Genomic DNA, 13,983 nt, shown 5'->3' on the forward strand with positions numbered 1-13,983 from the left:
CATCTCATCGCAATATGTTGTGGACAGGACAGGACAGGACAGCACAGCACAGCAACAGCATTGGCAGTGCCATTGGAGCTAGGCATGGTCTCCGCACGTGGCGCCGCCGGTCCATACTCACCTTCATCATGCATTGCCAAGGCCACCAAATAGGTCATGGAATGGATATATGGCCACGAGAAAGAAAACAGCCAAACAATGCGCTCTCTCTCTCTCTCTCTCTCATTGCTCCTTTTCTTTTTATAAAGTCTCTCGTTGCTCGTTGGTTGCTGCCTCCCCCGAAGCGCACACCCCCAGCTAGAGCTAGCTGCGTCGCTTCTCACTCCTGTTGTTGTGTTGCGCCCACCAGCAAGAGCCAGCGGACCACAACAAAGAAACCTCGCCTGAAACCACCAAACATGCATCGCATCCCTCCCTCAGTCCACCACCTCACTAATGATTATAATCATGTATCTCGTACTCCTTCCATTTCAAAATGTAGATTGTTTTATTTTTTCGAGTTATATAGATTTTGCTCTGTATCTAGACATAATATTATATTTATATACATAGCAAAATCTATATATCCAGAAAAGATAAAATGACCAAAATTTTGGAACGGAGGGAGTACCTCGCATGCACCTTTTACATTTCAGCCCCTCTGAAATTTTTGTTCTGCGCTATTTTTTGGAAGGTAAAAGGGCAAAAATCAAAAATTCCAGATTGAATAGACTCACTGAAAGTCTGTTAGCATAAGCACATCTTGAGTTGAGGATTAGCAAGCCAGTTAGAAAGTCCTCATCATCATCCAAGTAACAAAAGTAGTAATTTAGGATTTGAAAAATTTTAGGGCAAAGGGATGGTGATGATATATTGGTGATTTGTGTGGACAGCACGATCAAGATCAAATTTGAGTTTGTGTCAAAAATAACTAAGAGTAATGAAACAAATAGGCAAAAACTAGAAAGACGGTATTTGGAAGGAGAATTTCCATGTAATGCCCTAATAAAAAAGGGGTGGTAGCAGCCTATGATAAGCTGTATGGGTGCACTACCAGGAAGCGGCACAGCAAAATCCTGACGGACGAAAACCGTCAGGAATGAACCAAATACCACGTGGTGGAGTAACGGTATAGTGTCCAACTACAAACTCCATAAATCTGAGTTTGCAATGCAAGAGTTGTAGGAGGAGACAATGGTTTTGAGTGTCCACCGTGTGTACACATGTGCACATATAATCCATGGATTCTTGGGTCTAAATTTTAGTTGTAGTACAATTCCTTTAGTTTATATCTAAATATAATATGATGTTCAAGACAAGGTACCTTTAGTTTATATCTAAATATAATATGATGTTCAGGACAAGGTACACAAAGATCGCAACTCAACATCGCGTTGGTCGTTATCCTCTATAATTTATAATAGATTTATAAAAAGATGTAATAAAGTTAAAGATGTAATAAAGTTATGCAAAAGTAAGGAAGATTAGCTTGAGGAGGTTGAGAAAGTATATATACAGTTGCATGTCAAAGTGGTGTGCTAGGCAACGTGGAGTGCACGTCAAAAGAGAGGAGAGCACTTGACTTGCTGTGATGAGACTTGGCTGTGATTATATTTGATTAAAAACCCATTATCTTTGTCTTTTGTATTTCTTACCCCATAAAATTGCAATCCAATTCCAATCCTATCCGCGTTTGAGTTGTGTTGGTTGTGTGTAAACAGATGACACGCGTTTGAGTTGCGACTCGGGGTGGAAACCAGGTCGGCGTGGTGTGGTGTCCGCATCGGTTTCCGCCTTCCCCTCGCTGTGTCTGCATCTATAAAAAAAGGCCCCGCCTTGCCTGCCTTCCAATCTCCCCCGGCGTCTTGGATTGTTGGCCCAACAAGACACCAAAACCATCCAATCGCGCGCACTAGGATCCAAGGAGCTGGCGGCGTCTGCTAAGCTGGAGGAGGAGCCGCGAGTGCTCGGCGCCACCGCCGCCGGCGAGAGCGAGGAGCAGCGCAACAAGTTCCTGGTGCTCCGGCTGTACGAGGCGCTGAACGGGCGCGACCACGCCGGCGTGCAGGCCCTCCTGGCGGCGGACCTCGAGTGGTGGTTCCATGGCCCGCCCAAGCACCAGCACATGATGCGCGTGCTCACCGGCGGCGGATCAAACAGCAGCAGCAGCTTCCGCTTCGCGCCGCGCTCCGTGGACGCCTTCGGGTCGACCGTCATCGCCGAGGGCGGCGACCAGGAGCGGGGTGTGTACTGGGTGCACGCCTGGACCGTGGGCGCCGATGGGGTGATCACCCAGCTCCGCGAGTACTTCAACACCGACCTCACCGTGACCCGCCTCGCCGCCGCCACCAAGTGCATCTGGCAGAGCCGACGCCCAGACCGCGCAACCAACTCCCTCCCGGGCCTCGTCCTGGCCCTCTGATCTGATTGATTGAACAATAATTGGATGGGCTGATCGAGCAATCGATTAGTAAGTAATAGTAGGTGTGTTGGTGGTGTGTGAAATTACTACTACAGTAGCAAGATGGCGACGCCGCATCCTCTGTACTGCTGCTGCTTCTTCCTCCTCCTCATCAGTAATCATAAAAACCAAACTAGTATTGTGTTGCATGTATATTGGATTATCTGTATATGTTCAGTTTGCCTTCTTATTCATCTACTGTCACTGGATATATACATCTGTATGCATACAGAATCAACCCTTTAATCTGCACATCAAATGCTGCTGAGATTACTTGGTCAGCACCAGCAAATGCAGGGATTTGATTAATTTTCACAAACCCTTTAATTTAGCGTTATGGACCAAACGAAAAAAAGAAAAAAGCACATCAATCTTACCTTGCAATTAAGCAAAGGTATATGCCTTGCCATGCATGCTCCTGCTTTTACTAAATCATGAATCAACTTGCCGTAATATTCGGCGGAAATAAAGCAACCACCCAAAAGAAAGAAAAGAAAAGCAAAAGCAAAAGTGACGAGATAAAAGGTTGACGGCAGCCACGATGATATGATATCCGATCCGATGTAGACCTGTACGTTTGGACCCAAGTAAAATTGACCCAAGTAATTTGAGCCAGCTAAAAACTGTCCTGCTTTTACTAAGTCATCAGTTGGGAAAGGGAATCAATAAGAATTTGCTGCCGTTTCCTTATCAAAAGGATGGATGGATCACATAGTGCGCGTCTCTGATAATCAATAAGAGAATTATTGTCGCCTGATGCTCTCGATGCATACATAGTGGTGGTATGTAGCATATACTACTGTTGATAGGATCCGAGTCAGTTGCTACTAGCACCTCATCTTTAAAATTAATTCTTGGAATGTAATGCTTATGCTCTGGTAATGCGGCGCTGCTGCTGCTGGTGGGCGCGCCAAACACAAGAAACAAGAGCATCATCCTCTATGTGTATTATTTGTCGTCAAAGATTATTTGTCAGCTTCCTTCAACGGCGACAAGAAAGACAGTCAGCTGATTGCTCCTTGTTTGTTGCTGCCTGTTGTTGTTTGCACTCGCGGTCGCGCTCAGAGTCAAACGATAACAAGAAAAGATACAGCAGAACGAGAGGTGCTTGGGATCTTTTTCCTTTTTCTTCTTCTCTTTGGATCAGATATAGGGGAGGCCTCGCAGGAGAGATTAGCCACCCGATGGATGCATCTGTTGCCTCTGCATATGCAGATCTCGAAATAAGTACGCACGTAGGTGACAAAAATGGGAGGCTGACTGAGAAAATGAAGCTCGCATGGGTGGGTACCTCCCAATGCAGGAACTAAGTATGGAGGTCAATGGGTACCTGCCACCCGTTTACCCGCGGGTAAAAACCCTATTAGGATGTGGGTATGGGGATTTTCATCTCCAATGGGTGCCTTAGTGGGTGATTCCTTCGTCCATCGGGTGTAATGGGTGTGGGAACATTCTTGCGTCCTCCATCTACCCACCACCTGTTGGGAATCATTTACATATAATACTTTAGATTATTTCTAGTGTATATCATATAGTTGAAGAGATAAGATACTCTATTTGCATGTGACATAGTTAAAACTAGTATTATTGTCTTATATTGTTATTGTATGACTAAAATTATTGATAAAATGGTGATTTAATGTTGCTTTCACAATTAGTTACATGTTTTGTTACATTAACTACCATTGAAGCGGGTATGGATCACCCGCTAGGTACCCGTTATCCAATGGGTCGTACATACATCTATGGGTCCACTAGAAGGTTTGGACAGTCCTAAATATGACTAGAGCTGTATACCGAGACGTATCTCACATCAAGACCATGGCGTAGGACGACGTAGTCTACATGGAAAGATATGAACTAGTCGATTATTAGGAAAGTACTATGAGTAGAACTCCTCTAGTCGTATCCGACTAGTATTCTTGTAACCAACCGACCTGTAACCCTACCCCCAACAATATAACGTGAGGTAGGAACCCCGTTCAAAGCAATTCAATCCAACTAACACCCAGGACGTAGAGTATTACACAATCTAGCAGCTCGAACCTGTCTAAATCGTGTGTCTGTGTTTACCTTCGAGTTCCTAATCTCAACGAGCCCCACTAACTAAAACACTACCTTGGGAACCTCCCTCAGTAGGTTGCCAGATCTAAACACGGATAGCTACGCTCCAGGTAGGGGGTCTCGCCGACACAGGTGCTCATCATGAGCCCGAGTACATGGTATGTCGGAACTACGACTAAGCTGTGTCAGGACATCACGGCCAGGATGACCAAGACGCCGGTGCCATGTAGTGGAAGAAGTAGTGACGGCAAAAGCAGCTGAAGAAGCGGAGGGCGAAGCGGAAGAAGTGGACACAGGAAACCGAAGGGAGTAAAGGGGCCCGGTGCTGTCACATCGGAGAAGAGGTCGCCGGGTAGCCAAATCCTTCACAGTAAGACCAGAGGAGTCAAATTCAACAGAACAAGAATTGTCAGTGGTAAAACGGCGAATAGAAAGAAGGTTGTGAACCATGGAGGGAGCAACAAGAACATCAGGAATCCGAAAAGAACCGTGAGTGTGAGCGGTACCCATGGAAGTGACAGGAAGACAAGAGCCATTTGCGACCATGATGGACGAAGGGTGGGAGGAAGAAGGAGGGTGAACAGAAGAGAGTATACCAGGGTTGGGTGTAGTATGGAAAGTGGCACCCGAGTCGGCGATCCAGTCCTGGCCGACTAGAGGAGTCAGGGTCATGGTGCCGAAAGAGCGGGCCAAGGCTGTCGGGTCCCACCCGACAGGCCCAGGCGAGGCCCCGGGAGGTGGAGCCCACGGCGATGAAAACGGAGCGACCGGTACAGCGCCAGCGAGCATGGCGGTCGGTGAACGAGGCTCGCCTCTGGTGGCCTGGAAGGGCCACATGGAGATGTGCCTTGACCATGGGTTGCCAAAGGATGGCCAGGAAGAGCCCCGTGGAGGCGCCGGTGTGCCCGGCGGTGTGCCCCCACGACCAGTGCCCGCACCACGCCCCCCACCGCGGCGACGGCGGCCGCCACGGCCCCCCCCACCCCCGCTCGGCCCAGGAGGAGGAGGACCAAGAAGGGACGACGGTGGCGAAGCGGAGGGACGTGGCGTAGGAGTCACAGCAAGAGCGGTCGAGGAAGACGAGGAGCCCGGCGCAGGAAGGGACCCAGGCTGGATGCCCTGAGTAAGCTCCTCCATGACAAGGTCATCACGGACCTGCAGGAAAGTGGGGAAGGGCCGCTGCCGAGTGATCCAGGTGCGGAGGTGGGCGTAGCGCTCGTTGAGGCCGCGAAGAACGTTGAGAACCAAGATCCGGTCCTCCACGGCCCAGCCAAGGTCACCGAGGGAGTCCGCCATGGTCTTCATCTTCCGGCAGAACTCGCCAACGGAGAGGTCGCCCTGGACGAAAGTGCGGAAGCTCGCGTCGAGACGAAGGGCCCGGGCTTCGGCGTTGCCCAGGAACTGGCTCTCGAGCGCCAGCCAGGCCCGGCGGGCGGTGGTGTCGGGGGTGCCGCGGACGAGGTCGTGGAGGTCGAGGGAGATGGTTCCCAGGATCCACGACAGGACGATGCTGTCGAGGTGAAGCCACGTAGCTGTCCGAGCCGCAGGGAAGGTGTCGGTGAGGACATGGTCGTCGAGGGCGTAGCGGTGGAGAATGAGCAGCACCATGTCCCGCCAACGGGCGTAGGAGGGCGACTCAGGGTCGAGGACGACCGGGACCAAGCTCTTGATGTTCTGAACACCCCCGGCCTGGTAATGTAGCTGCGCGACGAGGGGATCGGCCGGGTCGGTCCAGACAACCAAAGGCGGACGGGGAGCCCCAGAGCCGGAGGAGGTGGCAGTGTTGTCGTAGGACACCGGGTGGGCGAGGAGCTGCTCCGCCTCAGCGATCGGACGGGCCAAGACGTCGGCCGCATCACGCTCGCGCTCCCAGGTCAGGGCTGCTGCGCGCAGGCGTGCCTGACCCTCGGCAGCAGCAGCCCGGGCAGCGACGAGGGCCGCAGCGAGGGTCACATCAGGAGGTGGCAGAGGAGGCGGGGCAGGGAAGGGAAGACGAGGATGCCCTCCCTCGGCGCCCGCAGGGAGGACGCCAGTAGCAGCGGCGGCGGCGGCGGCCGCATCCGCACCCGCAGGGCCGCCCGCTCCCTGGCGAAGAGCAGCAGCCGCGGCTGGATCCACGCCGACGGGATCCACGCCCGCGCGCCCGCCGGCGCCCGCGCGGAGGGCCGCAGCGGCGGCGGCGGCGGCGGCGGTGGCGGCGGCGTCCAGGGCCCCGGCGTGGCCCGCGCCAGGGAGCCCGGCGACGGCGGCCAGTGCCACGGGAGCGGCGGCTGCGCCCGCGGGAGTCCGCCTCGAGGCAACCTGGGCCCAGGTGGAAGGAAGAGAGGGGAAGGAGGAGGGAGGAGGGGGAAGAGGGCCGCCGGCCATGGCGGCCACGGCTGCCGCCGCCGGCGGCGGCGGCGGCGCCCAGGCAGCAGTTGGGAGAAAACCTAGGCTGATACCATATTAGAGATAAATTACTTGTCTATTGGGCTAACCCTAGAGGGTAGCTATATAGTAGTCATACATGGGCCTTATTGGGCCATAATACACACATACATACTCCAACAGTCATCATCAAGCCAATCGTCGCGTTTGAAGCAAGCGCGACATTCGTCTTTGGCTCCTAAGTTTGCATCACAGACGGCGCTGGAAATTTCAACTGCCACATTGCGTCGACCCCGGAGAAGAAGCAGCAAACCATGAAGCTCCGGTGCCAAGCTCTAGAGGATCTCGTCAAGAAGTTTGGCGAATTATCAATTCCTGACCTAGTCGGACGCTGGAAGGATGAGTCCGAGTTTAATTTGACTTCTTCTGCCAGTCGGATTGACTTTCACGAGCCGGCACATAAGTCATCGTGCGAGTTAGATTCCCACCAAAGTTGATTCCCGTTCGGACTCCGCAATGCGACCACTGTCTATCAGACGGCCCTGCCCAGATCACAATCCGATATGATACAATCAAGGACCTCGACTACTACTCGAATCCGGATGAGGAGACTCCTTTATCAAGTCCGCAGCAGGGTCTGGTAATCACATCAACCCCTCAAGGCAGATTCATCTACTGGTCCAATATGAAGCCACCCACTCTTGCCAAGGACGACGATCCGCACCTCATTGCCTACTCGACATTTGTCATATGCCTGCGGAAGCCTCAAATTTTCTTTCTATTTTTGAGCACTGCGCAGCCCCTCTGTCACTATGATGAAACCGCAACTTTAGCCGAGTACATTACAAGCTTTGTTGTGCATCCAACAGGCTCCTGTTCGACTCCACATTGCTCGGGAGCTTGAGGGATAAGGGTACCCACGGGTTCCCACCAACCAGGATACTGGTCGGCCTGGCAAGTGGACCCTGCCCAACCAGGGCGTGCGAGGCAAAACATGAAGACACGTGGAGCACAAGCTCGGAGATCAGGCGAACAGATTCTGCCCAGATATTGCGGGATATATGTTGTGGTTCAACTCAGATTGCATTCCATGTAACAACCAACTAGGATTAGATCCTATCCGACTTGTAACATAGGTCATCATCCTATATAAGGCGGCTAGGGACATCCCCCGAGGATAACTCATGTTACCTCTTCGCACCTACGATCAGCAATACAATCCACCAGAACACAGGGCATAGGGTATTACTCTCTGGAGGCCCGAACCTATCTAAACCTTGCACCCCTGTGTTACCATTAGAGTTCTTGGTCTTACGATCTTTCCCGCCTACAAATCTACCACTTGGGTAATCCCCTGATGGACTACCGGTCACTAAATCCGACACTCGCTCTTTATTTTTTTTTTCTTTCATATAGTCAATTCTTCGGATACACCAACTACAGCTGAGAGTAATCCAAAGTCAACACCCAGTGTTCAAGAGGCAGTAGCAGAACCAAAGACAAGAAGAAAAACGGATCCAACATGGGGATATTGTACACAAATTATTGAAGAAGGAAAAAAGAAGATCAAGTACATGTAATGTAACATGAAATTTCAAGGAGGAGGAATCCATCATTTTAAGGAACATTTAGCCAAATGGCCTGAAAATGTGGCTGCTTGTTCAAAAGTTAACTTAGAGTTAACTTGCAAAATGTGTTCAGGAAACTAGAAACTTTGTTGATGGATTTCGCAAAACCTGAAGGAAAACTGGTTGCACAATTATGGCTAATGGATGGACAGATAGGAAGAGAAGGACACTCATCAACTTCTTGGTCTACTGTCCCAAAGGTATTATCTTTCTCAAGTCAGTTGTTGCCACTGAAAGTTCCAAAATTGTTCAAGTTATTTAAAGATGTAGTGAACTTTGTTGGCCCTGAACATGTTGTTCATTTTGTCAATGACAATGCCTCAAACATGGTTGTTGTTGGTAGAAAGTTAGAAGATGAGTTTCCATCCATTTATTGGTCCCCTTGTACTGCCCATTGTTTGAATTTAGTACTGTCTGACTTTGCCAAGGAGAATCTAGTGAAGACTAGTGTAGCTCATGCATCATCTATTACAAATATATCTACAACCATTGCTATCCATTATATTTATTGAGAAAGTTTAGTAAAGGTCATGAGATTCTTCGTCCAGCACAAACTTGTTTTGCTACTAATTTTGTTGCATTACAGAGCATATACAAGCATAAGGCTGATCTTCATGCAATGATTATCTCCAAAGAGTGGACAACCTCTGCATATTGTAAGGAACCACATGGGAAAAAGTTTACCAAAGCTATGCTAGATCAATCCTTTTGGAAAGATTGTGCTATTGTTTGTCAATTATCAGAACCAATAGTTTGGGTGTTGAGAACTGTGGACAGTGACGAGCGATCTACCATGGGATATCTTTTTGCAGCCTTCCATGCTTCAAGAGATGAAATCATGAAGAGGTTTCAGAGGAAGGAGTTAGTTAGACCTTTTTTAGAGTACATAGATGCAAGGTCGGATAAACACTTTGATAAGAATCTTCATGATGCTGACTTTTGGTTTAATCCCAACAACCAGTATAATGATGTGCTAAGAGAGAAGTATAATTTCACAACTTCTGGGATTCTTGATGTAATTGAGAAATATGCTGGCAAAGATTTTGCTCTTCGAAGTTCTTTGACAAGAGAGATGAGAATTTTCAGAAATGGAGAAGGTGACTTTGGGCGTTCAACTGCAAAAAATGATAGACAATACATGCTAGCTGGTAACTCTCCTTGTCTTATATTGTTCTCATTAGTTCTGTGTTTTCTTCATTATATTTCAGCAACATTTATTTTTGTCTTTTTTTCTCACATAGATGAGTGGTGGCAAACATACGACTGCAGCGCACCAAATTTACAGAAGCTAGCCCGTCGTGTTTTAAGCCAAACTCGCAGTGCTTCTGGATGTGAGAGGAACTGGAGTTTGTTTGAGCATGTACAAACCAAAAAGAGGAACAAACTTGAGCATCAGAGGCTAAATGATATTGTTTATGTTCATTGCAACTTGAGATCGCACCAAAGGTACCTTTTTATTTTGCTTCATTACATTCACTGCCTTGCTATTCACTTTGTTTCTAGAAATAATACATCACTATATTCAATTTTTTCTTACATTAGGTCAAAGAAAACTGTTAGAAATTATGATCCAATTAGTTTGGATGAGATTCGAAAGGGAAATGAAGCATGGACAGTGGAAGATAATCCACCTCGTCTAAACTTGGAAGAGCTAAATGAATTCCGTGGTGAATTTGCTTCTTTGAGTATACAATGCAGTGATGGTAACGTCAAGTGTTCAAGATTATTTCTTTTCAGCATACATGTTTGCCTATGCTAACATCTAACTTGATAATGTTTTTCAGATTTAGAGCTAAATTTGGATGAGGCTGAGGCCGATGCCATGGAAGAAAATGAAGTAATGGCTGCTGACATGAAAATATGCTTGATGATCTTGATATGGCATTGGATGAAGATTTGGAAGCAAGTTCAGAGTGCTTTGAGTTGTCAAAAAACCGTTGTGAACTTGTCCCTGTTCATGTGTGTAGCACTTTGGCTGTGCATTTGTCATTTGTGGTGCGCCAATCATATCAGCATGTAGTCTATTGCAAACTTGCTATTTAAATTTGTGGTTTGCATGTCGAACATTTGAATAGTTGAACTTGGAATATTTGCTATTGTAGTTATATAATGGTGTATATATATTAATTATGGCTGGTATATTAGACCGATTCAAAGGTTTCTTTGGCTGGTTCACTTCTCCGATCCAAAGTTATCGAACCAACGGTTCAACCGGTTTTCAACGGTTGAACCAGTGAACCATTAACCGAAGGCCTCACCGGCAGTCCTAATAACGCGGCCTGCAGCTTTCCATTGGCTAGCTTCTAAACCTGCAATCCGTCCGTCTGTTTTGGTGTGTCCAAGCTCTTTTCAGTTTTCAGCAGGAATCTTGTCGCGTGTTATTGTTTTTTTTTAATTTTGCTGAACCTAGCTTTTTGAGTATTCACTCAGATGCGGCCATCAGTACGTGGCAAAATCATCAAGTACGGGCTACTGGCAATTGTCTGGTCCTGCCTGCAGGAAAACAACAACCGCTAACCTAGCTCAGAGACGTTCATTCGTTCGGATACTGACAGCAGCGACTCAAGCGGCGTTTGCGACCCAAGCCGACATTCATTCAGATCGAACACGGACTCGCTCGATCAAGCATTGTCTAACAATATGATCCACCCACCAATAATCCATCACAAATTAATAGAAACAGATTGCAGCAGCTTGTTGCTTACAATCCGATGACGTTCTTGGAGGTGGTGACGCCGCCGTCGACCACCAGGTTGTGGCCGGAGACGTAGGTGGACTCGTCGCTGGCCAGGAACAGCGCCGCCTCCGCAATGTCGCTGGCCCGCAGCGTGGCGCCCTTGAGATTGGCCAGCCCGCGCACCACCTCCTCCATCTTCTCCACATCCAACGACGACGAGCTACAGCTACTGGGGGCGGCCATGGCGTCGTCGTCCTCGTCGCCGTCGCCACGACGCCGCCAGGCGTTGATCAGCATCGGGGTGGCGACGCCGAAGGGTGAGATGCAGTTGACGCGGATGCCGTGGCGCCCCAGCTCGCAGGCCGCGTTCTTGGTGAGCCCCACCAGGGCGTGCTTGGACGCCGTGTACGCGTGGGGGCCCATGCCACCCATCACGCCGGCCACGCTGGCCACGGACACGATGCTGCCGGCGCGGCGTGGGACCATGGCGGCCGCCGCGTGCTTCATGCCCAGGGCGGCGCCCAGCGCGTTGACGCGCAGCACGCGCTCGAACTCGGCGGCGTCCAGGGACAGGATGCTCTTGTCCCCCGGGGCCTGCCGCCCCAGCACGCCGGCGTTGTTGCACAGCACGTCCAGCCGCCCGTGCCGCGCCACCGCGCGCCGCACGGTGCGCTCCACGTCCGCCTCCACGGACACGTCGCAGCGCTCGTAGCAGCACGCCAGCGCCGCCGCCAGGGCCTGGCCCGCCGCGTCGTCGATGTCGGCGATGACCACGCGCGCGCCGTGCTGCACGAACGTCCGCACGATGGCCTCCCCGATCCCCCGCGCGCCGCCCGTCACGATGGCCACCTTCCCCTCCAGCCTGCAGCAGCTGCTGCTCTTTTGCTGCATGCTGCTGCAGTTGGCGGTGGGCTTCTTGTCGGGTATGTAATCGACGGCGGCGGCCATGGCGGGGGACGAGGGGTCTTGGACGACGGCGCCGTGCATCGATGGATTGCGTGCGGGAGGAGCGATGGACATGGAGCACGCGGCTGCATCGCATATATATAGTCACACAGTTCGTCCTTGGCATCTAGCTTGTTGCTTGGCGTGGCGAGCCCAAACAAAACTCAGGCCGGCCTCTTGTTCGTTCGTGTCAAATAAAGCGTGGAGCACCACATTATGCGAGAGGAGCATTGTACTTTGGGTGATCATGCGCACCGTGCAGTGCTACGGTATATTTTCGAAATGGACGGCTATCATTTTTTCAAACCATTCTAAAATTTCTCTAATGTTTACGGTCATTTACCGCTACAATAAAATCAATAACAGGTCTAGAACTCGAACCTGTGTGAACAGTGATCGAGCAACCTAACCAACTAGAGTTTCTGTTGTGATGCATGCATAATATAGAATATACTATCTTGGATGGAGTGCAAATGTAAACAGCATATCGTATTATCATATATTTCTTGAGATTTTCCTACCTACGTGTCTCTGAGAGTATCCACGTATATATGCCGCTGCATGAGCCACACGAGGGCGCAAAAATAAGTCGCCAGTATATATTGAAATGTGTACATGCATGTATAACGAGATGAAATAAATATAAATCAAATGGTGATCATGAGCCGCTTTGCATTATACTTGTGCCCTAAAAAAGGTTGCTTTCAATTTAGCCCTGAAGAAAGTTGCTTCAAAATTCAGCGCCAGTTCAGGCAAGCACTGTCACAGCTTTATGATGATCTTGTTAGTGTGAAGCTCAAACCCAAGTGTATCATTGTCAAAAGAAGCCATGCTTTCACCGGCCAAAATTCAACCATGCTGCAACCAGGAGGCCAGGGATAAGTGGACAGTAGTGATGTCAAGTCATAGGTGTACAGTGAGAAAGATTGAGGCCAGGTTCATGTGAGGGGTAAGGTACGGTACTTGTAAAATGTCGGTCAATGGCGTCACATCACCTCACACTGCAGCTTTCCCTGTACCTGCAGCGGGGAAGGGCTCTGTTTGGCCCTGTTTAGTTACTCCCAACTCCCAACTTTGACACTATGCAAAAAGAAGATTCCCCATCACATCAAACTTGCGGTACATGCATGGAGTACTAAATGTAGATGAAATTAAAAACTAATTGCACAGTTTTGTTGTACTTTGCGAGACGAATCTTTTGAGCCTAATTAGTCAATATTTGGACAATAATTCACAAATACAAACGAAACGCTACAGTGTGCTACAGTGCTGTAACAGTAATTTGGCACCTCCCAAATTCCCCAACTAAACAAGGCCTTCGTGTTTGGGTAGATTGGGAATTCTCACATGCCACATATGCCAACTTGGGCAGCAAGCAGCTCACCTCCAATAATGCCCTTGCAACCGCTCTCTTTTCAAACCTAGCTACCTACTCACTTCCGTGTCACAAAAGAGTACTTTTTTTTAGCTTTGTTCGTAAATGAAATCATGTTAAGTTTGATTAAGTTCATACAAAAAAATTACTAATAGTATGATACAGCTCTCTATAGGCACGATCGAGTTTAAGAATTTTCATTTCCAGGACGGAGGGAGTAGTAGCCTTTCTAGCACATTTACCTTTACAAGTCCAAAAACTTAAATGTGCCACCATAGCCACTACTTACAGCTAAACTTGCGGCAGTGGCACGGCATGGATTGGGGTTAAACGTTATGCTGCTGTAGCAGTTGCATATAATGAGATTGCATCTTGCAAGATTCTGGCACTAACCCGGCCTAGTGGCAGCTAGCTACCACACGAATCTCTTATTATCAGTCACATAATAACCTTGCTTGGTCTCGTGATACGATCCTGTTGTATATCT

The 13,983-nt window shown here is 49.2% G+C and overlaps 2 protein-coding genes across 2 annotated transcripts; one reads left to right on the top strand and one right to left on the bottom strand.

The window, feature by feature from the left end:
• Positions 1 to 1,801: 1,801 nt before the first annotated feature.
• Positions 1,802 to 2,634, top strand: LOC101781553 (the record flags this gene model as incomplete). Its single annotated transcript, XM_004958726.4, has 1 exon — positions 1,802 to 2,634. A coding segment is annotated over one exon (600 nt), but the record flags the coding sequence as incomplete, so codon positions are not given.
• An 8,545-nt stretch (positions 2,635 to 11,179) lies between these two features.
• Positions 11,180 to 12,207, bottom strand: LOC101755639 (sex determination protein tasselseed-2). The gene has a single exon (XM_004959849.2). The coding sequence runs from the start codon at positions 12,194 to 12,196 to the stop codon at positions 11,201 to 11,203; it is 996 nt and encodes a 331-aa protein (XP_004959906.2). The 5' UTR covers positions 12,197 to 12,207; the 3' UTR covers positions 11,180 to 11,200.
• Positions 12,208 to 13,983: the final 1,776 nt, after the last annotated feature.

The sequence above is a fragment of the Setaria italica genome, chromosome II (assembly GCF_000263155.2).
Source record: "Setaria italica strain Yugu1 chromosome II, Setaria_italica_v2.0, whole genome shotgun sequence".
Taxonomy (NCBI): domain Eukaryota; kingdom Viridiplantae; phylum Streptophyta; class Magnoliopsida; order Poales; family Poaceae; genus Setaria; species Setaria italica.